This window comes from Fringilla coelebs (assembly GCF_963513975.1).
Source record: "Fringilla coelebs genome assembly, chromosome: 10".
Classification (NCBI taxonomy): domain Eukaryota; kingdom Metazoa; phylum Chordata; class Aves; order Passeriformes; family Fringillidae; genus Fringilla; species Fringilla coelebs.
The window spans coordinates 14,578,095-14,601,624 of record NC_140036.1 but is presented as its reverse complement, the minus strand read 5'-3'; the positions used below and the strand labels follow the sequence as shown (position 1 = coordinate 14,601,624).

General features: G+C 45.8%; 1 protein-coding gene across 2 annotated transcripts in view; it reads left to right on the top strand.

Moving 5' to 3' along the window:
• The window catches only part of IL1RAP (interleukin 1 receptor accessory protein), a gene marked incomplete at its 3' end in the record, with an annotated part of 47,483 nt that extends 28,526 nt beyond the window's left edge, over window positions 1-18,957 (top strand). Inside the window, exons 4-11 of one of the 2 annotated variants that reach the window (XM_084212155.1) lie at window positions 677-869; window positions 2,573-2,738; window positions 3,668-3,739; window positions 4,870-4,999; window positions 5,912-6,060; window positions 7,590-7,739; window positions 8,586-8,729; window positions 18,239-18,957. In XM_084212155.1, coding sequence (XP_084068281.1) covers window positions 677-869; window positions 2,573-2,738; window positions 3,668-3,739; window positions 4,870-4,999; window positions 5,912-6,060; window positions 7,590-7,739; window positions 8,586-8,729; window positions 18,239-18,957 — 1,723 coding nt within the window. Of the gene's footprint in view, window positions 1-676; window positions 870-2,572; window positions 2,739-3,667; window positions 3,740-4,869; window positions 5,000-5,911; window positions 6,061-7,589; window positions 7,740-8,585; window positions 8,730-11,371; window positions 15,470-18,238 lie in introns of those variants that run through there. The other variant, XM_084212156.1, reaches the window with a different exon arrangement.
• Window positions 18,958-23,530: the final 4,573 nt, after the last annotated feature.

Here is a 23,530-nt window from a genome sequence, read left to right as displayed (position 1 = left end):
TGTTAGCCCCAGAACTTCCTGTGGGGAGCCTACCATTTACAAAAGCATAAATGGGAAAAGAATGTTGCAATTATAGGACTGCTCAGTGCTGAGCCAATTTACATGGCAATAATGCTTGGAGCCTTACAGACACTAATGAGCGTGCCTCTCCTTGCTGCAAGTGTCCGTGAAAATATTATTGCTGAGCCCGTGGCAAAATCCACAGGCACTCACCATTAAGAAGTGATCTGCATGTCTAGAGTAAAAATAGCTTCAGATGCAGGGGTAATGTTTTGACTGCACGCTAATTTGGCAAAGATTCATGAGATTCAGACTTCTAGGAAATTAAAAGTGTCTCTAACTGTGGTGCAAAATGAACGTAGCAGCTGCTATGCGCAAGAGCTCTTTTTGGTCTTCCTCACGTTGTCTTTTGTCTGTGTCTTTGACCTTATGATCTGCTTTAGCAGGAGGAGAGTGGATGTTGCTTGTTAGTCATCTTTATAGGCTTTTGTGAGCTTGTGTGGCCACCTCTGGTGGGGTTTTCTTTCCCATTTACAAATGAGTCAACTAAGGCTGTACATACCTCATCAGCACTATGATGCTTGTTATTGCAGATGTAATTTTTATTTCATTCCACTCCACTGCTGTAGGAGTAAACAAGTTTCAACTAATCAGCCCTGTTCTTGTCCACCCTTAGGAACACAACCTACTGCAGTAAAGTTGCTTTTCCCTTGGAAGTTGTTCCAAAAGACCAGCACTCTTGTGTGAGCCATTCCATAAAACCCACTGAGGAGATGTTCTACTTGGAGCATGCCAATCAGAAGATCACATGTCCAGATATTGATGGGTTTTACCCTGCCAGTGTGACACCAACTGTCAAGTGGTACCTGGTAAGAAGAACTTACTTGGGCAGCAGGGGGATGCAGTGATGTGTGTGAAGAAGCAGTGGTTGGCATGGCAGTCATGGAACTGTGTTTCAGACTCTCCCCAGTGATGATACTGTTAATGAAGCTTCACTAATTTTAAGAGCTCTGCTTCCATTGAGTTCAAGGGTAAAACTGCTCTTGGATAGAAATTGAGAGCTAACACTGAAGTTTTTATGACCAGTGAGCACAATTGAAAAATACTAAGAGGGGTTTAGGTGGCTCAGTTCAGTTATGGGTAGTGTGACTGACCTGCTGTGTGTGAGCCTCTCACTTCCTGTAAAGGAAACTCATTCATATTCCCCCTTCTTTAAAAAACCCCACGTGGTAATGAAAATTGCATCCTTTACAAAATCCTCTGAGGTCAGGAAGTGAAGTTGTACATCAGGCTGTGCAAAGACAATGGGTGTCCTGTTTGACACAATTCAGCAAACCTCTTTTCTGAAGACTGATATATCTCTACCCCACCCTCCATACTTTTCTGATTATTAGACTGTCTCCAGCCATCCTCAGGCTCTTGCCTACAGAATTACTGCTCAATTTTCTTAAATTTGATTTCACTTTTTCTCTCTAGGTGGATGCCTTTAGTCAGTAGAGAATAAGAAGTCTCAGGGGATGTAAAGTATGAGAGTTATGGGAATAAATTCTTCAATAACATTCTATAAAGTGCTTTTGTATTTCTAGATAGAAGACTTTGTATAAATGAATTTAATAATAAGGGAAATAGTCAACAAATGTATGTGCTAATTTAAAAAAGAAATTAAAAAAACCCCACCTCTAAAACCCTTCAGGAAAAACTTCCTCTTGTATCAAGAGGAGCCATTTCACTCCAGTAGTTTAAATGCTTTACTTGTATCATTCATTGAAATTCACATCTCAGCAATCAATTAGCAGAATGAAACAAAAAGCCCCTTGGAAGTAATTTTTCAGGCAGCAAGTCATCCCATGCCTAATAAAAATCATTAAAAATGGTATATGACCCCTGTCCTAAACTACTCCATTAGGATGTATCAGATTTGGAAATGTACCATTCAAAAATAATCTCTTAGAAAATGTGCACATCTTTGGGTTTTATGACAATCAAGATGTTATCTGCATAACCGCTTTCTGAAAAGGGATCTCCAGCTTGGTATTTTGGCAGTTTTCCTTCCTTGCTTGACAGAAAGAGAGGAGTTATTAAGGTTTATGTACTATAGGTTCTCATTTGCTATTTGCAAATTCTGGGGCCTCATCCTCAGCTGAAGGCAGCCAGGAGAGCTTGATTAGTCCCGAAAGATGGACATCAATGGGGTACATGTCCTTTAGTCCTGGTATCCATTTGTGAATACGTCATCATTTTCTTCTTATCAATTTTTACTTTGTTCTTCACTCTGCTGAGGTGCTCACTTTGATTGCCAAGGTACTTCTGGATCAGAGATCTCTCCTTTATAAAACTGTCTGTGTTTAAAGTGGGATAAAGTTATTGGGGTGATCTGCTTCATCACTTCATTTTCAAGGTGAACATAGTGGTCTATATTCCAACATGATCAAAGTTCGTGGTATTTAGGTCTGACCAACATCATGATCCCAAGTGTCATATTAATAGTTTAAATCAGATCTTTGTAGAAGCATTTAAACCAATATCTGCACTTTTGAGTCCCAAACTCAAGTATTTTTCTGCCTGACTCCAGAACTGCAACTCGGTGGATGGCTTCCATGAGCGATATCCCCAAGGGCCCAGGCTTGTCATTGGCATTGTCCGCAGTGCCTATAAAGGGAATTACACTTGCATTGTGACATTCAAGGACCACGGAAGAACCTATAATCTCACCAGAACCATAAAGATGAAGGTGGTGGGTAAGAATGACTTTAAAATGTGTAAAATGCATGTGGGTGACTGCAGAAGTGGTAGAAACAGCTGGAAGAGTTTGTTGCAGGATCCATTTGTGGTTGTAGTCAATCTGTGTTACCCAACTGACCTGACGGTTTTTTTCTTGCTGGGGTCAGACTTGTGTGACTGTCCAGAACATACTGCAGTAGATGTCTCCTACCACCTTGTCAAATGCCCCAAACACAGAGTAGCCAGCCTCAGACTGGTGAGGTTCAGCCCATGAGATGGCCAGGGGTACCCTCTGCTGGCATGTGAATGCATAACCTTGGCACTCCTGCTCGTGGTCTCCTGTGCCCTTTGCTCGTCACTATTTGTGGACAGTCACTTCATAGCCAACTTGTCTTGATCTTCTTAGAATCTCAAAGCCATTTGTGCTGGGGCTCAGACTGCTAATCAACCAGGCAGAGCTCCAGGTACCCACTGCTTGGACACATCCATCCTAGGCACAGCGGCTCAGCCTACCTGCCAGGGAATTGCAGAGTTTAAAAACCTAGTGAGCTGTAGGATGCATTCTGAGTTCCATGGAAACAGCTGTTTTAAGGGTTTAAATAGATATTTGTGACACAAAATGAGGCTTGTATTTTGTTTTTTAGAAGCAGCAGTAAAAGAAATTGGTGCAGGTTATGCCTTGGGAAGATGAGAAGGTTATGGAGCTCTTCTCATGTGAGAGACCCAAACTAGCTTTCCTAAACTTTGGGGGAGCCTTGAAATCTGGACCTGGCCCTGAGTTTGGGTGTTAGATTTGTGTGTGCATAGAACTCTGCAGCAGGAATGCATCACAAGTTAGTCTGGAGAATGTGCGGTGCAGCACGAGGGCATCGGGAGTGAGGCAGCAAGGATTCCAGGTTTTCATGAAGCCTGGGGCCCCATGGGGGCTCTCTGTTGTCTCCTGCAGGATCTCCAAACAAGGCCTTGCCACCACAGTTCACCGCTCCAAATGAGAAAGTTGTGTACGAACTGGAAGCAGGTAAAGTCCAACACTCACAGGGTGTCAGTGGGACAGGGTGACCCAGCCAGGCACAAAGCTCTCCCCTTCTGCTGCATCCCCGGTGCATTCCCTCACAGAGCACTCGAGCTGCCACGGGTTGCCTGATGGACGGTATGGGATGCTAGTTTTTGATGGAGAGCACAGCTTCAAAAGTTGATTTTTTTGCAAGATATTCAGGCATGATGATACAGAACTGCAGCTGCAGATGCAGATGAAATGGGGACACTCAGATGCTTAGGAGAATTCCTGTAGGACCTCATTTCAGCCCTGGCCCTCCCCGTGGTTTGCTCCCATCCTCCCTCATTCACCCCTAGAGTGGCTTTACTATTCTAGCTAATTCTTGCTCACCTCCCCTTTTTTTGGCTGATGACTTCCTAATTAATGACAGCTCTCCTCTGCTGACCTTGCAGCACTGGGTAATGGGGTACCACACCCTTTCCCTCACCCCTTCCCCCACACCATCAGTTTTACCTAATAGCTTTTTGGAGCAATTCCCTTTATCAAATGGATGGTGTCCCATTACATTGCTGTAATAAATGTGGTGGCAATGATGATGATTAGCACCAGAGTCTTCACTTTAAAGAACAGCTCTTTTGGCTCAGAAGGTCAGATTTCATCCATAGTCCTCTGTAAGATAAAATCACTTACTGATCACCAAGGTATTCCCACTCCTAAGTCTGATCTTGAGCAGAAGTCAAATTCCTGAAGAAGTATTTCCAAACCAACATGCTTTTGTGGAGCTTGAGCCTTCACTTTATGGCATCTGTCCCCCTTGCAGTGGGTTTGATTAGCACTGCCTGGGTTTCCAAGGAAGTGGTTGGCATGGAGCATGTCCCTTTGGGTGGGTCACTTCGTGCAGTCAAGGAATTTGTAACACATTTGAGGAGGCAGGACATCTTTTTCTATTTATCTGTCTGTCACAAATCCTCATGTCCAGGGATGTTAAGCTGTTATTACAGTTTATGTCAGAAAGTGGATGTTGGCCTCATTCTTTCCTGAAGGGACACAGAGCTTAGTCTAGTAGGATTTTGGAAAGCACTAAAGTGAAGGGGTTGCTGTTCCTGCACTGCAATCCCTTTTCCTAGGAGATGACGGTCCTTTCTTTGCAGGTGATGACCTTATCCTGCCGTGTGAGGTTTTCTTCACATTCCTGAAGGACTCCCGAACTGAAGTGTGGTGGACCATAGATGGGAGAAACACAGATGACATCACGGACCCCAAGATAAGAGTCACACAAAGGTAACATGTAATGTGAACCTTCATTTCTAATCCCCTGGGTCCCGTGTGGGTACAGGCATGTGACAGTCCTAATGGAGTGTAGTCTCCCTGTTAATCAGAAGCCCCTGTGTCTGCACCCTGCTGTGGTGAGCACCAGGACCTCCAAGGAGGAGGCCTCCGGACCTGGACAGTGTCATATCTTACAGATGGATTTGAGGGAGTTTTGTTAACCAGTTCACATAATCATTTGTTCAGGTCCTGGTAGGGATGCCAACAGCTGCTGTTGTTGTGGGACTTCTAAAACAGGGGCTGGCAATTCCATGTAGAGGAGTGCTCCCAAATAGCATAGGGTATAAAACTGTTTCAGAAAAACAGAGGCTGAAAACAAAAATGTAATATTATGCATAGTATTGATTAGGAAGAATAGAGATTCAATCACATAAAGAAACCAAATGAGGATCAAAGTCCCATTTGCTGGATGCTGAGTTACAAGTGGAAGGCAGTCACTGCCCCAGCTGATTTGCAAACCACAGTAGAAAAAAGGAAATACTGTATCCTCATTTTGCAGACGGTCAATTCAGGCAGAGAGAGACAAAGTGACTCATCCAGGACTGCATAGGGAATGTGACGTGAGCTGTGAATCTTGAGTTCATGAGATCTTCTTGTTTATAGGCAAGAACTTCCATTTCCTCTAAAAGGCAACGTGGCACAGCTGCAATGAGAAAATTATGAGCGGTAAAATAAATATTAAGGAAAATCAGATAAAGGAATAGCTGCAGCTGTATTACAATCTGAAGTGTATATTGATTTATAAATATCAAGTTATGTGTTTTGGCCTTTTTAAAGGAAGAGGTTATATCAGGGAAAGGAATATCTGTCACTAAAAACTTGCTGCACTTTCACTTGTGTAATGCTCTAGTTTTTCTCTTACAGTGAAATTACCAGAGATTTTGAAGACAAAACTCTGGTAAGGACTCTAACAGTTGCAAAAGCCACAGCAGAGGAGCTGAAGCGGAATTACACCTGCCACGCCAGGAACGCCAAGGGCGAGGAGCGCAGCCAGGCCGTGGTGCGCGTGAAAGGTGCGGTGCCTGCAGGCCAGGGGGCTGCTGGGGGGGCTCGTGCTGCTGCCTTCAGCCTTGCCCTGCAAAACAGAAAGGGGACAAAGAGTTCCATCCGCCCTTGCTGCCTAACGCAGCTTGTTCTGTCGGCACTGCTGGCATACTGCGCCACTTCTCAGAGGCAGGGAGCAAAGGGCCCCCCATGGGCAAGTTCAAAGGACAGATCTGTTGTCCTCATCCCATCCCTGTGCCACAATTGAAGCAGAGCTGAGGGCACAGGCTGCTTGAAATGATTTCAGGTTATTTGGTTGTGTGAAGGTTTTGCATGACACAACAGCTAGCAGTTGGCATCCTCCAGAAGACAGTCTGTACTCGCTGGCATTGCTCAGGGAGTGAGACAGTTACACCACAGAGCTCTCTGGTTTTACTCCTTGCTGTCATGATGCTGCAGTCTAGATACAGCCACCTCAGCATGGATGGTATAGACTGATTCAGCTCTGTTCTGTGTGGGTTTTTCCAATGTCTTTTTTTCATCAAAGATTTGGTTCTTGTTTCCCAGACCCACCTCTCAGTAAAAAAAGCTATGTGAGGTTTCCTGACTAAGGGGGATTTTTCTGCCTTCTTATCAGCCTTATCTAGAGCTTCAACACTTGTTTTTACTGTAAGCCAGACCTCCCCTCTCCCACAGGGACTGCTGCCATGGCTTGTGTAACTTACACCAGACACCTTCTTCCCTCTACTCTGCATTATAAACATGGGAAAGCTCTGGGAGGTCTTTACTGGAAGATCTTTTTCTTCCTGGTACTTGTCCTCCTTCTATTTTAGTCTCATTCCTTTGAGACAAACCTTTTCTGGATTGTTAGGGAGGAACAATAGACCACACACAAAACTGAGAAAGGCTGAAACCATCTGTCAGTGAGTTCATACTCCATATATAATTTTCTGGGGTGATAATATTTGTACATGTAGCAGAAGTGAATCTGAAATACTCAGATTCTTTCTCTAAATATCAGTGCCTAAATACTGATTTCTAGTGGACTGACCTGTACTATCCTCCCTTTTCCTCCCCACGTCTGTTCTTGGTTAGTTGACTGGGTTTGCTCTGAGCAGACATGGTTACCCTGCTCCATTCCACAGCAAAGTCCAAGAGCCATCCCTAGCTGCTGCTGGCAGAGCAACCTTGTGCTAAGCTCAGTGCAGCCCATCCCACTGCACATCCCGTAGGAGCATCAGGGATGCCAGAACCTAACCCCTTAGTGCCTGGCTTTTAGCAAGTGGCTCTGTATGTTGGCTCCAACTCTTCCATTACATTAGGTCATATACATTTCTTGCTTTTTCTGGATGATTTCCCTCTCCTTCTCATGTATTTCTGCTGCCATCACATGTCCTGTCAGAAAAGCCTTGGCTTGGCCACCTTACTCTGAAGGGGCAGCTTGGCTCTTGGCTGTTCCTCTGTAGTGTTTGGCTGCATGTGACACAAGCTTGTTCCTGCCCAGCTGAAGGTCCAACCTGTTCTTTGACCCTGACCCCCTGTCTATTTTTATACTCAGTTGTAGCACCCAAGTACACTGTGGAGCTGGCCTGTGGCCTGGGGGCCACCATCCTGCTCGTTGTGGTGCTCATAGTCATCTATCACGTGTATTGGCTTGAAATGGTCCTCTTCTATCGGGCTCATTTTGGAACGGATGAAACCATTCTAGGTAAGGAGTTAAATGCTTTCTTTTATTTATCCTGCTGCAAGCCCTTTATTTTCATAGAGGAGTTTTCCTATAAGCTATTTTTAAACCTCTTCACAGCATAATGACATTTTGACCTTCCATTTCTCTATCTACATGCAATTGTGTGGGTCATTGCTCATTAGAGCAAGAGGAGTCAGGCTTTTGGCTCAGGGAAAAGGAGAAAGAAGTCCTCTGTATTCTCTGCAAAGGTGAAGCATGGACATGCCAGGCTCCCCAGAGCCCTGCCCTGCTGATCTAGCTGCATCATCCAATCTAGATTGTCAAGATACATCATCAGGTTTCAATAAGTCCCTTGTTTCCCTGGTGACTCTTTGTAAAGGATTCATGATCTGATCCAGAGTGATCTGCTTTAAAATGTGGGAAGGCATCCAAAAGGATGGATGTGGAAATCACCGTTCTGTCCTCAGTTCTTCCCTGTGTTACTGGGAGTTCATTGCTAGGGACTCTGAGGTGAGATTTTCTCCTCTGGAGGAGGAGGAGGGTGTTTGAGCCCTTGCAGCTTGTGGTGTGAACCTGCCACGGGGTGCGGCAGCTCTCGGAGGGTGTGGGCAGGGTGCAAGTCTCTGTCTGGTGGGACTGCTCGTGTGGATAGACAGCAGTGAGAGGGAGCAGAGTCAGAGGTGTCAAAAGGCAAAAGAAGCCCGGACAGAACCGGCTGGTCTGTGGGAATCTACATGCCTTAACCTGCAGTGCCTGGGCTCCAAGTGAGCCCTCCTGCCTGCTTCTCTTGCAAGTCAAAGGCCCAGCTTGGGCAGTATCACAGGTGTCCCTTGTGCCCTTTGTGTCCCCCTGTGCTCGTGTGCCCAGATGGGAAGGAGTACGACGTGTACGTGTCCTACGCGCGCAACGCCGAGGAGGAGGAGTTTGTGCTGCTGACGCTGCGCGGAGTCCTGGAGAACGAGTTCGGGTACAAGCTGTGTATCTTCGACAGAGACAGCCTCCCTGGGGGAAGTGAGTATCTCACAGGGGGCTGTGCTCCATGCACATCCTCTTTATTGTTCATTGAGGTAGTGATCATTGATTGCAATGAGCCTATCCAGATTATGTTTTGGTTTTTTTTCCCAATCACTGTTAATGAACTCTTTTTAGTGTCTTCTAATGTTTTTGCTTCACATGACAGTGTTGCAGATGCTCCAGGCCACCAGAATGGCTGCTGTGGGGATGGTGGTTGGTTGTTTCAGTTGCTCCTTCCAGGAGTGATGTGCAGGAATGTCATCAGGGGGAACCGGAAAACTGACCTTTATGCAAGCCCTCTGAGCTGCCTTAAAAAACTGGATAAAGTCAAGGCTAGAAGAGGCAGGGAAAGTGTTATACTGGATCAGCTCACAGAGGGTAATGGAGAATCCTTGTAAAAACTGAGTGTCTACTTCAGGAAGGAGTGGAAGGTGTCAAAGCCTCCAGTGAGAAGATAATGTGCATCCCATTAATCCTCGTTAATTAGGGAGTTTGTGTCTAATATGGGACAGAATTTAGCTGCTATTATCAAAAGGACTTTGTTGCAGGTAGTGAGACTCATCTCTTCAGTAAGATGTAATCCTTTATTACTGTTGTGAGATAAACCATACAAGGTTCTGGACATAATGTCTGCTTCAGGGAGGCAGGGAGTCACCAAGAATGGAAGTTTGTGAAGCTATCCAGATACACATACTTTCACACAAATTACACAGCGAGGGCACAAATCTAGGCAACACTCTTGATTTTTAGTTTTTTGGAGGCTGAGTTGGTTGTATCATCCTGATGCCTATTAAAAGTTCAAAGTTTGAATTTCTGCCAGTGCAGACCACCCTGCTTTGAATTCATGGGCTTTGGCTCAGGACCCTAAAGTCGTTTTTTTTGGTGACAAACCTGTGCTGGGAAAGTCCATTGGGGTGTCTCTTTTGAGTAGGAACAGGGGGGACTGCTGGATTCTCAGCCCACCTACCTGACAAAGGGAGCAGAATCAGTCTGGGTTCTGTTATCTTTCTCTCCTGGATTGTTGCCAGGAGCACCTTAAAGTTTGAGGGTAAATAAATGTGTGTGTCTCAGTGAGACAGCTGCAATCCTGGTGCTGTTCCTCCTTGAAGAGAGCCTGAGTGATGTGGCAGGGCACCCTCCAGGCTCAATTTCCTTGATGCCAGCGTCAGGCTCAGAACAGGTTTGCTCTGAGCCATTTTCACCAGATGTCCATCTCTCTCCTATTCCCTCTGCTGCTTCGTGTCCTGTTCACTTTAGGGGGTGTCATTTTCCTCCCAGCACTGCTCTCCTGGGCTCTCTGTCCCTTGCCTTACCCCCAAACGTTTCCATCTGTGCCTCTCTCAGTCCCTGCCAGCCCCAAGGCAGTGCCAGCCCTGCGGAGTGCTGCTGGAGTGGTTTGTCACCGCACTGCAATCCGCGATGCTGCTGGGGCTTCCCCGGAGCTTCTTAGCCAGGATTTGACTAATCTCCTTCTCAGTAAAGTATGGGGGCCAGGAAATAGCTTTTGGCAGCTGGTGTCATGCCTCCAGAGCGTGCATCTGTGTCATGGGTAGAGAGTTATGTTGTCCTTGATGAAGAAACAGTGGGAGATGGATTATCCCGTGAGTTGGCTGACAGGAACTAATCAAACGTGCTTGACAGCTAAATGAAGCTGTCTGTCAGCATTATTTTACTCTCCATTGTAATTTCTGACCAGTCAAGAGTGTTCCCTTATCAAGGAAGTGTGGGAGATCCTGCAGCAGAGAGTACAAGCACCCGGATTCACACTTACAAGGGATTTTCACATTAATTATAGATGATGGCCAAGGACAGTCTACCTGCAGATGTTAGAAAATTAAAGAGGATCCACAGTTACCATGACATCTCTCTAGCTCAAGGGATGTCATTTTTGGGACACTTCACTAAAAGTCCTCAGAGTCAGTTCTAAAAATGCTCTAATCTGCTTTCATAGATGACGGCAGCAGGAACAGATGGATGAGTAACAGGAGTTAGGATGGTAGCATTACCAAAGCAAATTGTCCCATGAGGACACTTGGGGACGATGTGAATACTTACTTTGTGTGGGGAAACTGAGGCAAGAGGAGTGAAGGGAGTACCCAGAGTCATTCTGGACATCTGCCAGATGAGGATGTAAGCATAGACATTCAGACCTCCTGAAGCCTCTTCAGGGTGAGTCTTTCCCTTGAGTTCATGTGTTATGCAGCTGGCAGTTTCCCTGCTTTGCTGCAGAGAGCCTCCTTTTCCCCTCTCATTAGGAGGAAGCTAAATCTCAGCCTGAGATCATCAGCCCTCTTGGCCACAAGGCATCCTCACAGCACTGGGTGGTGTCGCTGATCTGTAGTACAGTGACTTTTAGGTGTAGCTCTCTTGGTTATCTCTGTGTAGCATGGGGAGGAGAAAAGGCATCTATAGCTAGTCTGGATTGATGGAGAATATGCCACTGTATGGGGCAGTGGAAACTAGCCCTGGTGTAGGAGGTCCCACCTGGAGTCACTCACAGGGTTGGGAAGCACCGGTGTAGTCTAGAGAGAGCCTCCAAGGGATTTATTGTCCCCATCAAGAGTCACCTGCTGTCACAGCAGCAGCTCAGCAGCATGTTCTTGGGCATCACTAACCACCTCAATGTTTCTTTCTCCCAGTTGTCACAGATGAAACCCTGAGCTTCATCCAGAAAAGTCGACGTCTGCTTGTTGTCCTGAGCCCCAACTACGTCTTGCAGGGGACACAGGCCCTGCTGGAGCTCAAGGCTGGCCTAGAGAATATGGCCTCCAAGGGCAACATCAAAGTCATTCTAGTGCAGTACAAAGCCATCAAGAAGAGCAAAGTGAAGGAGGTGAAGCAGGCCAAGGCAGCCTTGAATGTCATTAAATGGAAAGGAGAGAAATCCAAATTTCCAAAGGGCAGGTTCTGGAAGCAGCTGCAGGTGGAAATGCCAGTGAAAAAAACTAGCAGGAGCTTAAGCCTTGATGGGTTGATGCATATCCCTGAAAAATGTTTGACCCAGTCAGAAAACAAACCAAAACACACCTCAAAAATCCACTAGTTAGGCCAGGGAGTGGGGAGGAACTCAGGGTTTTTTCCAAGCATTTCAGAGGATAGTTGTGTTTTCCCTGCAGCTTTGATATTGCTCTGTCATTAGAGAGTCTGAAGATGCAAACACCTGCTTTCTGCAAATGTATGTCCTTGTTATCAGCCACACAAGCCCTGGGATTAAGGTTTAAATTTGCTATCTAGGTGGGATGCATCCAGCACCTTGTGATAGCATGGCCAGTACTCCTAGATCCAGTTCCTATGGGACCTTCATTAGCATCCAGGACAGAGCTTCTTTCCAGTCCTAAGTAACTTCACTCCTTTCTGGTCCTCAGTCCCTGTTGCAGAGGCTGAGGAACAATTTCCAAGGTGGCTCCAGTGTAGAGCCTTTCCTGCATGTCCTGGGTCTGTAGTGCCAATCACATGTGGGATCACAGACTCCTGCTGCACTGTGGGGAGCATGGACTTTTGAAGGTCCTCATCTCTGCCCCCCAAATTTCCTTTGAAGCAGATGCATCCAGATAGTTTGGCAATGGGAAATAGCTGTTACAGAAGCTGTTACTGGGTGCTATTTGTATTGAGAGTATTTGTATCCAGAGTCTCTGGGATTCTGCAGTCTCACAAGTGCCCCAGATCCTTCAGAGCTGCTTGTAATCCAGGGAAATCTCTCATGAGTACAGGCTGTGGAGCATGTGAGAGATGTTTATTTGTAAACTCAGGGACTTCACAAGCACTACAAGGAACCCCAATATACTACTGAACCTGCCTTTCTCTCTCTGCCACTGGCTGGGGGAAAGCAGCATGCAAGGTACTTCCAAGGTCTTTGGAATGACATGGATTTATGTCCAACTCAGAAGGACACCCCAGAAACTTACTTGAACTTCCTAAAACCTACTAGTTCTGTCCATGTAGGTAAGACTGTGAGGACAGGCTGAGAAAGCTGGGGATGTTCTCCCTGGAGAAGGCTCCTGGGAGACCTTTTTGTGGCCTTTCAGTACTTAAAGGGAGCTTATAAGAAAAGGGGGGACAGACTTTTTAGTAGGGCCTTTTGCAATTACCCTTTATGGAGAAGGGGTAATGGTTTTAAATTAAAAAAGAGTAGATTTAGGCTACATTTAAGGAGGACATCTTTTACAATGAGGGTGGTAGAACACTGTTGCCAAGGGAGGTGGATACCCCATCCCTGGAACCATTCAAGGCCAGGTTGGACAAGGTTTTGAGCAATCTGATCCAGTTGAATATGTCCCTGCTTATTGCAGGGAGGGTGGTCTTTGAAAGTTCTTCCCAACCCAGATTATTCTATGATTTTATAAAGATTCTGTCTTCAATGCCCGGTTTTGAATAATGCCACCATTTCTAATTCAGGGTTTAGGTTTAAACTAGCTTGGGCTTTACAAAGCAAGTCTCTCCCCATCTTGATTACAGCCCAAAGCTGCAGAACAGAGAGTGTATCTCAGCTTCTGCAACATTTACACAAAACAGAAGCAGAAAAACCCGCTGTGTAGGTGTCCTTGCTTCAGCAGGAGAGGGCATGGTGAGTTAACCCCCATCACGCAGCTCATGCTGAGGAGGGGAGTTTAATCTCTCTTGTAGGACAAACCAAAGCACAGTGGGGCCCTCACATTGACTGGTGCTATGGTTCACAATGTTTTCAAATAAAACTTTAGGTTCTGGGGGTGCCTCCATACTCCTACAGCTCTTAGTGCAAGGACCTGCCCACTTAATTGTGGAGTTCAGTATTACACACACCAAGTGCATACTTATTTTTATTGGTGATGGTTGCTCCTGAGTCACCTTTGACTCATGTATTTATTCTCTTGGTGTCCAGTAGGTGAGGCATAAGCATTTATAATGGCACTATAAAAGCACTACAGTTAGGAGTCTATGCAGTGTTCACCCAGCTGAGCTGGGAGCTTTGAGGGTGTCCCAGTAAAAGGCCCAGCCTTAAAGGTGTGGGACTGAATGCAGTCAGGAAAACCTTTTGCCCTTAGCATTTTATGATTAATGTTATTCCAGGGCTGCAGGGAGCTACAGCCCCCCATGCTCTTAGTCAGGTACTGTATGTCATGTTTAGGAATGGTACCCCACAATTCAGGGCTCCCCCTGAAACAATGTGCCCCTCATTTTCCCCCTCTCCCTCCTTCTCCAGAGGGAGGGAGAGGAGAATTGGAGGTGCAAAAGGTAAAAATCTTGACATGAAACAAGAAAACTTTACTGGAAACAGCAATGAGATAAGAAAATGAACATTAACAGCAATATTGGTGATAGAGGGTACAAGAAATGAATCATTCCCATGGACAAACCCCCTGACAATTGAACATATCCAACCATTCCTTCTGCTGCCCTGCACTGGCCCAGCTGCACTGTGCTGGGACCCTTTCTCCCCAAAAGAGACCCCCTTCCCTCCACCCCTTGCAAATGCAAGGTGGTATAGAATAACTGCAGTATCCTGGACATGCCGCCTCCTGACTACTGTAAAAACTAACCCTGTCCTGGCCGGAACCAGGACACTGTACAGATGTGTAGCAAATAGTTCTTCTTTCTGACTGTCCTCTTCATCCTTCCCACCCCAAGTAAGCTTTGATTTAAGCAGGTAGAATTGCAGTCAGCTTCACTGGAGGCAGTGGAGCTCCTCATCTGCTCAGAGGTGCTTAAAATTTTATTATGAGCTTTTCTACTGGGGTTGTCTGGAGGGACAGAGCTGCTTCCCACACTCCAGAAAACTTCATTTATAAGAGACAGCACCCAAACCCGTGCTCGGCTTTGTGAACGCATTGCAACCCTGTCATTGTGCCCAGCTTCACCTTTTTGTTTGTGTTTTAAGCATCTCTGTGATCAGCTGCCAGATCTGCAGGCAGAGGGAAGGCCCTGAAGCCAAAGCAGAGCTGTGTTAGGTTCTCATATGATTTTTAAAAGATTGACTCCCAAATACTCATAAATTGAATCGACATCCCAGACCTCAGTACATCACATCTCACTTTTACCTGAGTCACCAGGAGATTTGATGCTGATGTTTTAGTAAGTCTGATTATTTTAGGAAGTTAAATCCACCTCATGTATTTTGCTGATTTTATTGGAAGAGTTGTCCAAATAATTAATAGGCCTGGACTTTCTCAGGCATACACTGCAGTGGCCTTTGGTGTCATTGCAACCCCAGAACAGGCTTACTGAGAGACATCAGCAGAGCAGCCACAAGGCGAAAAGTGCGATGGTTTGGAAGGGACCTGAGAGGTCAGAGGGAGCAGTGTGGAAGGGACAGTCCAGAAGCAGGTTCCACTCACCCAGGAGCTTTACCACAGGCTTTGCTGGGGTATTTCAGGCCAAGGGTAAAGCCCAGGCCCAACTGTAAAGTAGATGTGCAAGTGCCTCAGATACTCCTGTCATTTCATTCTGTGCCACATGCAGTTTCCATTGTGGGATTCTGTCACAGCATCCATCTGAATCAGTTGATTTATTTGAGTTTCTGTGCTCTAACCTAACATTTATCAATATGCAGCTCATGCAAAGTTCCTCTTTGTTTTTTCATCGGGAAAGAGCGTGGCACGAATTGGAAAAAATGTCTTCCCTTCCCGTGCTGTTTGATGTTGTACAGCTGTTCCAGAGTTTTCCCTTTTCTGTATGTTTTTGCCTTTGTGTGATTTGGTTTGTGAAGTGTCAGTATTATTTTATTTTGCTTTTCAATAAAACATTTTCATTTTTGCATTTCAGTCCTTGTGCATTTCTCATAACTACCATCTTCCCATTACGTCTGTAAAACGCTGTTAAAGAAAGATGATTGTGTGTAGTCCAAGCATCAAGATCATTTGGGGCTCCTCCTTGGAACGGGACATTTTCCTGGCTGTTTCATGCTGTGCCTGAAGAGGCACCTGAGCTCCCAGGACCATCCAAGCAGAAACACAGTGACACACAGCATTCAGATGTCTCACAGCAGTAGACACGCATGCACAGAAAGTCTCTGATGTGGAGTTCTCACTTGGCAATCACCAGACAGAAAGATGGGAAGGCAACATAATCTCTGTTTTAAATATCAAATCAGAATTTTAGAAATCTGCCAAAACCACAGAAATCAAACTCATTCTCAGGCTACTTCGCCCATCAGTTTCTGGGTGCAGTCAGCTTCCTATTTTCTCATCAAAGTCACTTTCTTGCCCATTTCCCATGTTTGCCTGCCTGCAGGTAAGTTGAGAGACAGCCCAGCACTTGCAGACCACGAGCAAAATGAGTACCTGTGCCCATTTTTGCATTTGAGGTTTATGGATATAGGATCTGTGACCATAATCCTTATAATCTGTTACATCTTTGGGGAGACACAAGTAAACCAATAAAAATACCCAGTGCCTTTTGCAAACATTTAGTAAAGATGTTTTTTAGTAAAAAGCAGATAACCAAGAGTACTGAATCCCCAAGCCCCTGCAGTGTTATTGCTGCCTGTCCCATCCAGTGCTGTTTCACTGGGAGGGAAGATCCTACCTGCACACTGTGTAGTGTCTGCTCAGGATTCTTCCTGATCTGGGTAAACATTGCAAACTGAACATCCCAAGGTATCCTGGTCAGCCAAGTCTAAATGTATCTCTTTCTCAAAATCAAATATATCTTTGGAAATTTGAACACTTTCCTTGCCAAAAAAAAAAAAAAAAAGTCTCAAAAAAAAAAGTGTCAAAAAACATGAGTCTCAAAATTAAAAGTCTCAAAAAGCGTTGCAAATTCAAAATTGATAAAAGAAAACCAGCACTGTCACCTCAATCAAAACATTTCAGCCGCATCAGAGTCATTTATGTTAATTGAACCTGGGTTTTTGAGCAGGCAGGTAGACCTCCTAGGGGCTGCTTCTGCTTACATTTTGCTGTGGTTCTGTGATTCCAGTTTCAAAAAGAAAGACCTTTCAAACAGTTTTCTTTCACAAACTGTTGAAGCCTGGCTGTTTTCAAAATAGATTTCAATCATTTGTAGAAAAGTTTGAATGAGGTCTGGACTTAGGAGATTGCTGCCAATTCTTTATGCCTTTGAAATAGGATGGTAAAAACGTGTCATGGTGATGACAATTCTGACAGAACTGACTATCATCTACTTTTGGTTTCAATGAATCAGTGTTTTCCTTTGTGTGTTGGTGGTAAAAATCCCACCAACCTTTTTATATGAGAAGAAAAACCCCTCAAAATAATTTGATTTTAATTCCAGTATTTTATTAACCAAACAATGCCCTACTTTCTCCATTAGCATTTTACTGAATAATCATTTTTCCTATCTGGGTCTCCAAATAATCTAGTGACAATGAGTTTTACAGCTAGTCATACTTCTTTAAAAAGGACTGCTCTGTACCATATTAAAATAAGGTGCATTCAGATGCAACACAGTACACTTTCTGCTGTGAGATAAGAGACAGCCAAGTGCTGGGAGAATCAAGAGGCATTGCCATTGCAGGGAAGGAACAGTATTTTTATTCCTATAAAAGAGCAGTGTTCCACTGTCAAGGAGAGAGGAGAGTCTCCATCCTGAGGAATGAAGGCTTTAGCAGTGTGAAATGGAAGAGAAGCAGGAGGTAGCTCTTCTTCCCAGAACAGCTCTTTGAAAGACATTCCTAGAGGCAGATTTTTCTCTCTGAATGTGCAAGAGCTCTTACTCTAATGATCCTTGTCTTGCTTGAACACCGGTTTGTCCTTGGGTCCCCTATCATCTCAGGCACCAGCACTTAGTAAGTGCATGGGTTTTGAATTTTTTTTACAGTTTATTACTCAGCTTTTGTTAAATTGCTGAGTGCTGCAGCCATATAGTTCCCATTCTTTCCACTGCTCACCCTTTAGCCACTACACTTTCTGTGTCCCAAGCCACAGGTAGAAGTCCAAGGGCATCCTTCAGGTTTGCTGCTTTTCAAAATTGGTAATAAAAGAGATGTTGCTCTTGCCTGGCACCATTTCAGCTAAGCTTCTTCCTAAGCTTTACAACAATCCCAAGAAATGCTTTGAATGCATTCCACCCCCCATGATGCTTAGGGGAACTGGTAGAGGGGTTTAAGGCTGACATTTTTGCTTTCTAAATTTAGAGGCTCTTCTTAAAGATGAGAGAGCATGACGGGGGGAGGTGGGTCAGTCCCTGCAGTTTGAGCTGGGGCAGGAGGACATGATTGCTATGATCCCCTAATGCAAGAGTTGCTCAAGCTCTGGGCAGGTGGTTTCCAAACAAGACCCACCCTTTATCAAATGTCTGCACTTCTCTGGGCATGACCGATGCTGTGCAGAAGTCAGAGAACAATCATGGCACATCCTGGCTTCTCATTTACCGCCTCAGCCTTCTCAAAAAACCCCTGCACAGCAAAAATGCTGCCAGCAGGAGGGTGAGCAAGTTGAAAGTCACAGAGCTTGTGCCAGGTTTCCCTCTGTGGGAAGAGGGATCTGTGCAGGTATGGCATCGAACAGCTTCCTCAGCTTTTCTCTCCCCACTCCCTTCTCCTTGTGCACCCCAATTCCTTGCACTCTTAGATACCACTGAAGCTGTGTTCGACTTCATCCAGAGGAGCCGCAGGATGATCGTGGTCCTGAGCCCTGACTACCTGACAGAGAAGAGCATCAGCCTTCTGGAGTTCAAGCTGGGCATCATGTGCCAGAACGCCATAGCCACCAAGCTCATCGTGGTGGAGTACAGGCCGCTGCAGTGCACCCACCCCAGCATCCTCCAGCTGAAGGAGTCTGTCTCCTTCGTCACCTGGAAGGGGGAGAAGTCCAAGCGCTCGGGCTCGCAGTTCTGGAAGGCGCTGCGGCTCGCCCTGCCGCTGCGCAGCCTGAGCGCCAGCGCCGGCTGGAACGAGAGCTGCTCCTCCCAGTCCGACATCAGCCTGGACCCCGTGCAGAGGAGAAGGAGCCGGTTGAAAGGGCAGCCTGAGCCCCGGGGTGCCACTCCTGTGACTCTCACTCGCGGAGGGACGGCCTCGGCCTCCGAGTCGAAGGCCAAACAGCGAGTCAAGCGCTTCCTGACGTGCCACTGCTGCGGGACCTCCTGCAATGGCAGCAGCAGACACAAGCAGCAGGCCGTGGCTGAGCCCAGGTGGGACAGTCACCTCTGCAACCCCGGCTCGGGCAGGCCCCCGGCACAGGGCCCTCAGGGCAGGGGCCGAGCCGAGCCCCCACCGGCACAGGGCCCCGCTCTCGCCCTCTGCCATTACAGTGACCTGTCAAACAACAATGACTTCTACGTGCTCTAACCCATGGTCTGAAGCGCTGCTGGTGCTGGCCCACTGAAAGAAACTCACTGTGGCCTCAGGATATTTTTACCGTGTCACAGGCTGGCACGGTGCCATTGAGTGTCAGTGCCATGCCTCCATGGAGGACTGCAGCAATGCCACTGCTGGTGACCTGGGCCAGGGACCTGCAGCCATGCACAGAGCAGTGGCTGGGGGCTTCCTGCCCGGGTGCTTCTCCTGAATTTAAATTACAAAGTGGAGCTGAAAATGCGTTTCTCTGGTGTTGCTTTTCCACACCACGGCTGCGTGTGCAGCAGGGCTGCTGCTGGGGTCGGGTGCAGGAGAGCAGGTCCTCAGCTGGGGCCTGGGAGGGAGGGAGCAGGGAGAAGCCATCCTGCTGGCAGTAACCTCTGGGGAATGGGGAGCAAGCCTGCATTTTGCAAAGGCTAAAACTTTGCTAATGAGGGTAATGGGAGCCCCTGCCACCGCAGTTATCCACTGTGGTCTAAAAGAACTTGCTCAACAGTTTCAAGACAAGCCCTTTCTCTCTAAATAAAATTGATTTGTTTAACCTGCTGTTGTGAAAAGTTCCATAGGAACTGGTAAATGCTGTATATTCACCAGGTGGTGCCTGGAGATATGGTTTGCCCAAGCTGGTTGAGGTCCCCTCCTGGTCCCTGAGCTTGCAGTGGGCTCCTGGGCTTGGTCCCCATCTCCTCTTCACCATATGAGGAATTTGTTCTGTCAGTTGAGAGGCCTTCCACTCAGCAGGAAAGAAAACCATTACAGGGAATATGATTAAAAAAATTCTCTGAGTGGCCAACGAGCCCAGGGATAGGAGCAAGACCTCAAACGCTCACAGAAAACCTCCAGAGCTGAATCTGAGGGGTCAAAACTCAACCACACTTCATTAAATAACCAAAAGAGCCTTTCAACAGCCTCCCTGGGGCTGCTGTTTCATCAGTCTGTTGAGCTGGCTGCTTGCAGTGTTTCCCATTCTTCTCCTGCAATGAAAACTTCATTTGCCTCATTCCACATTGTGTAAGGACTTCTCTCCCCACCAAGGAAGGGTGCTAATCCTGGCAGCCAGTTGCTCGCCTTCAGCTGATGCTTTGGCATGGCAGACCTGCTAATACACTGCATTTATTTTCTTTCCCTGAGACCAAAAAAGGTCTCCTTCACCACTCTAGTCAGTCCAGTAATTGTGTATCAGATTGACAAGTAATTATTTTTCTTCTGCCTTGAAAATATGATCTGAGCCCTTGGGGTACAGGGTCTGGTGGCCCCAGGACCCCTATCTGATGGCCTCAGGCGAACTTGCTGGAGCTGTGAGGAAGGACGGGGCCATGTCTCACCCATTTTAATAGTGCTCAAGTCCAGTTATAATTCATATATCATTTTCCTCCCCTCAGCAGACCCTCTTCCTCAGTATTGCCCTGACATTTTTGAACCTTTCCTTCTGAGATCAAGCACAGCTGACAGCTCTCCTGTTAGAAGCCTCTGTGAGCTGAATCCTAACAGCCTCCTGCAACAGACTGAGAAATAGAAACCAAAAAACCTGGCGCTGAGTCAATCTAAATAAAATAAGGGCAACAAACCCCTACCAACTCATAGGAGTTAAAAATTCAGACTCTGGAGAAGTTTCCAGGTGTGGATTTCTCCCTAACTTCCATCAGAAACATTGTAAATTGCTCAGAAAAGCTTTGTCCATATGTGGCTGTTCTCAGTGATCAGAGGAGAAGCCGGAATGAGATATTTGGAAAGCAAGCTGACACATTGCAGGATGCATTGTAAGACGTAATCAAAATGCCATGAAATTACTCCAGTTGCTTACAATTAAATGTGGGATGGTACTGTCAGTGAGTCTGGTAGTGATGAAAAGTGCAGCTACAAAATATAAATAATTTGTAATCAATCAGCCTCCAGAGTCAACATATTTGTTATTTGTTGGCATTTAATCAGCTTTTATTTACGGACTTTGCCCTTATTTGAGTGTGGTATTGTCTCGGTTGACTACAAAAATGCAAAGATAGAGGAAACAACAGCTGGAGCTCCTCACAGATGCATAAAATGGCCAAATGCAGCCTTTTGGGGCAAACTGTCATCTCCTCATGAGAGAACAAATGCAAACTAGCAATGACCACTGCTTTTCCTGATGCTTCAACAGAGCCAGTGCAATTTTACCATTTCTTTTCTGACCCATCAAATGGATCCAGGGACTTGGTTGCTCCCATAACAAATACTGAGACATGGTGGATTTCCAGTGTGTGCAGAGATCCTGCCTTCCAAGGCCAAGGTCCCAGAGGCCAAAGGCACATCATGTTGGAGGGATGTCTGAGCAAGGATATGGGAAGAAACCCTAGAACCAATTTCCATTGTGTTTGTCTCTCATGCAGAGGAAGGTGTTAGAGATACCCTATATTCCATCTCAATGTCCTAACTTTAGGACCAAAAAAAACTCGCTGCAGAGTTGATTTCTGCTCTCTGAAAATCTGTTAAAATCTGTTCATGTCCCATCTGACACCGACTGGTGCAGATGGACTGTAGTCACTGCTCTCTTCTCTGGTACACGTGCATTTGCCAGTTGAATACAAAAAGGTAATAATTTCCAAAGTTAACTGGCAGCACAGTATTGCAACGTCCTTCACCCAAAATGGTTCTTTCAAAAGAACAGTTCAGCAGGAGCAGAGTTAGTAAATATGTACAATTTCTACTATATCTTAATATAAAAACAATCATACAAAGTTGAATATCCTACCTAAGCATGGCATGGTAGAAGGCTACCAGGTTGTGATGTGCAGAGCCATTTGTACAATATTTCCACTGCTTCCTAGAGGTTTTTAAACTGTGGAAGGCTGTTGCTGTCAGGAAAACACTGAACATGGGTAACTAAACACTTAGGGGACACAGACAAGCCACATGGTCCATCTCAACATCAACCTGTCTTCACTTTAGTGACTGCAAAGTTCTGGTGCCTAGGAGGTCTCTCTCTAGTAAGTGCCACTGGACATGCCAAAAATGGGCTGCTCCTCATATCTGAAATGCTAACTGAATCACTAACCTGCAAGAACTAAAAGAAACTATCTTTCCAACATCAAACAGATTTTTATTCTCAGCTGTTACACTAGATGCTGATCTCAGAGCATGTGATCTAAGTGTATTTATAGCAGACATTTTTCCAAACAATGACAAGATTCTGGAGGAAATAGGGGAAAAATGCTTCCAACCTTTAATCCTTGCTCCACATTTATGTTTTATCTTCTGTGGTTGGTTCACCACCAATATCTATGAAGGGCAGCACCATCTCTAGGATGGTGCTTGCCCTGTGTGACACACCCGGCCTAGGAGTATGACCCAGAGCCATGTCAAGCAGGGGAGGGCAGACCATATCAGGGTCTATAGGGGATAGATGTGCTCCCTGCCCACCACCCAGGCATTTGGCCTCACCTGGCATCCAAAGAAATGTAGTGCTGTTCTGGAAATGCACAAGTTAAAACATTATGGACTGAGCAGGGAGCAACATGAATGACCCTGCAGCTGCCTGCCCAAATCCATGTGAAAGAGGTGCTGGAATTTGACTGTTGTCCACATGGGTTCTCACACTGGATACCATCACTGGTCCTGCTGGGAAAAGGCTGTGGCTCTTAAATGGCATCATAAATGTACCAGGCAGGCTCCTTTTGCAAAGATGTTTGTGACAAATAGAGATGCTACAGAATCGTTTACAGAAGAATATGACTTGAATTCTTTGTAGCACCAGTCACAGTAATGGCCAGACATCAGGGGACACAGCATTTCCACTGATGTGCCTATAATCAGGCTAATGATTTGTACTTCACTAAAATGTATCTGCCACAAACTCGTTTGGCTTGAAAACACCAACAAGTTTTCCAGCTCATCAGTATTTGTTCCAGTGAATATTCAGCCTCAGCCTTAATATTGTGTCTGATTGTTGTGTAACCTGGGTTTTGCTTCCTGATGGGGTGATGTTTCTACTCCTCTGCTGCAGCAAAAAGACTTTTCAGGTATTTTTCTGTCTGTGGGAGTACTTGTACTCTATTGCCAAATCATCTGACAATCCATTGCCCACGAAAGGATTTTTTTCCAAAAGGTTTTCTTCCTTTTCTTTGCTGTTAATAATTTTCAGACCATAGGTGGTAGAGTGTCTCTCCTGTTGCCTGGGCTGAACAAGGAAGTGAAGTCCCTGACCTGCAGGAATTCACTGCTTCCCACTGACTCTCTTCTTCATCCCACTGCACCTCAGTGGGAAACCGGACTTGATTGCCTGTTGTGTCCAACACCTTTCCCAAGGAAGTGCTACGGTTGAGGTGTCTCTGGCCATTCCACTGGCATGGTCTTAGAGGAATTTTTGTTACAGCGCACTGTGCCTGCTTTGGGGCCAGTTCATCAGGCAAGGCAGATCACGTTGCATGCTTGGTGAAGCGGGAAATAGCGATGACAGGCAATCCTTGTTCCATCTGCCGTGGTTATTAGCAAATGATGTTTTATTTATCTCCAGATCAGCCATGAAGACACTGACACACTGACTCCCATCAGAAACTTGTTCAATAACGAGTTTTTACCTTCTGAGATC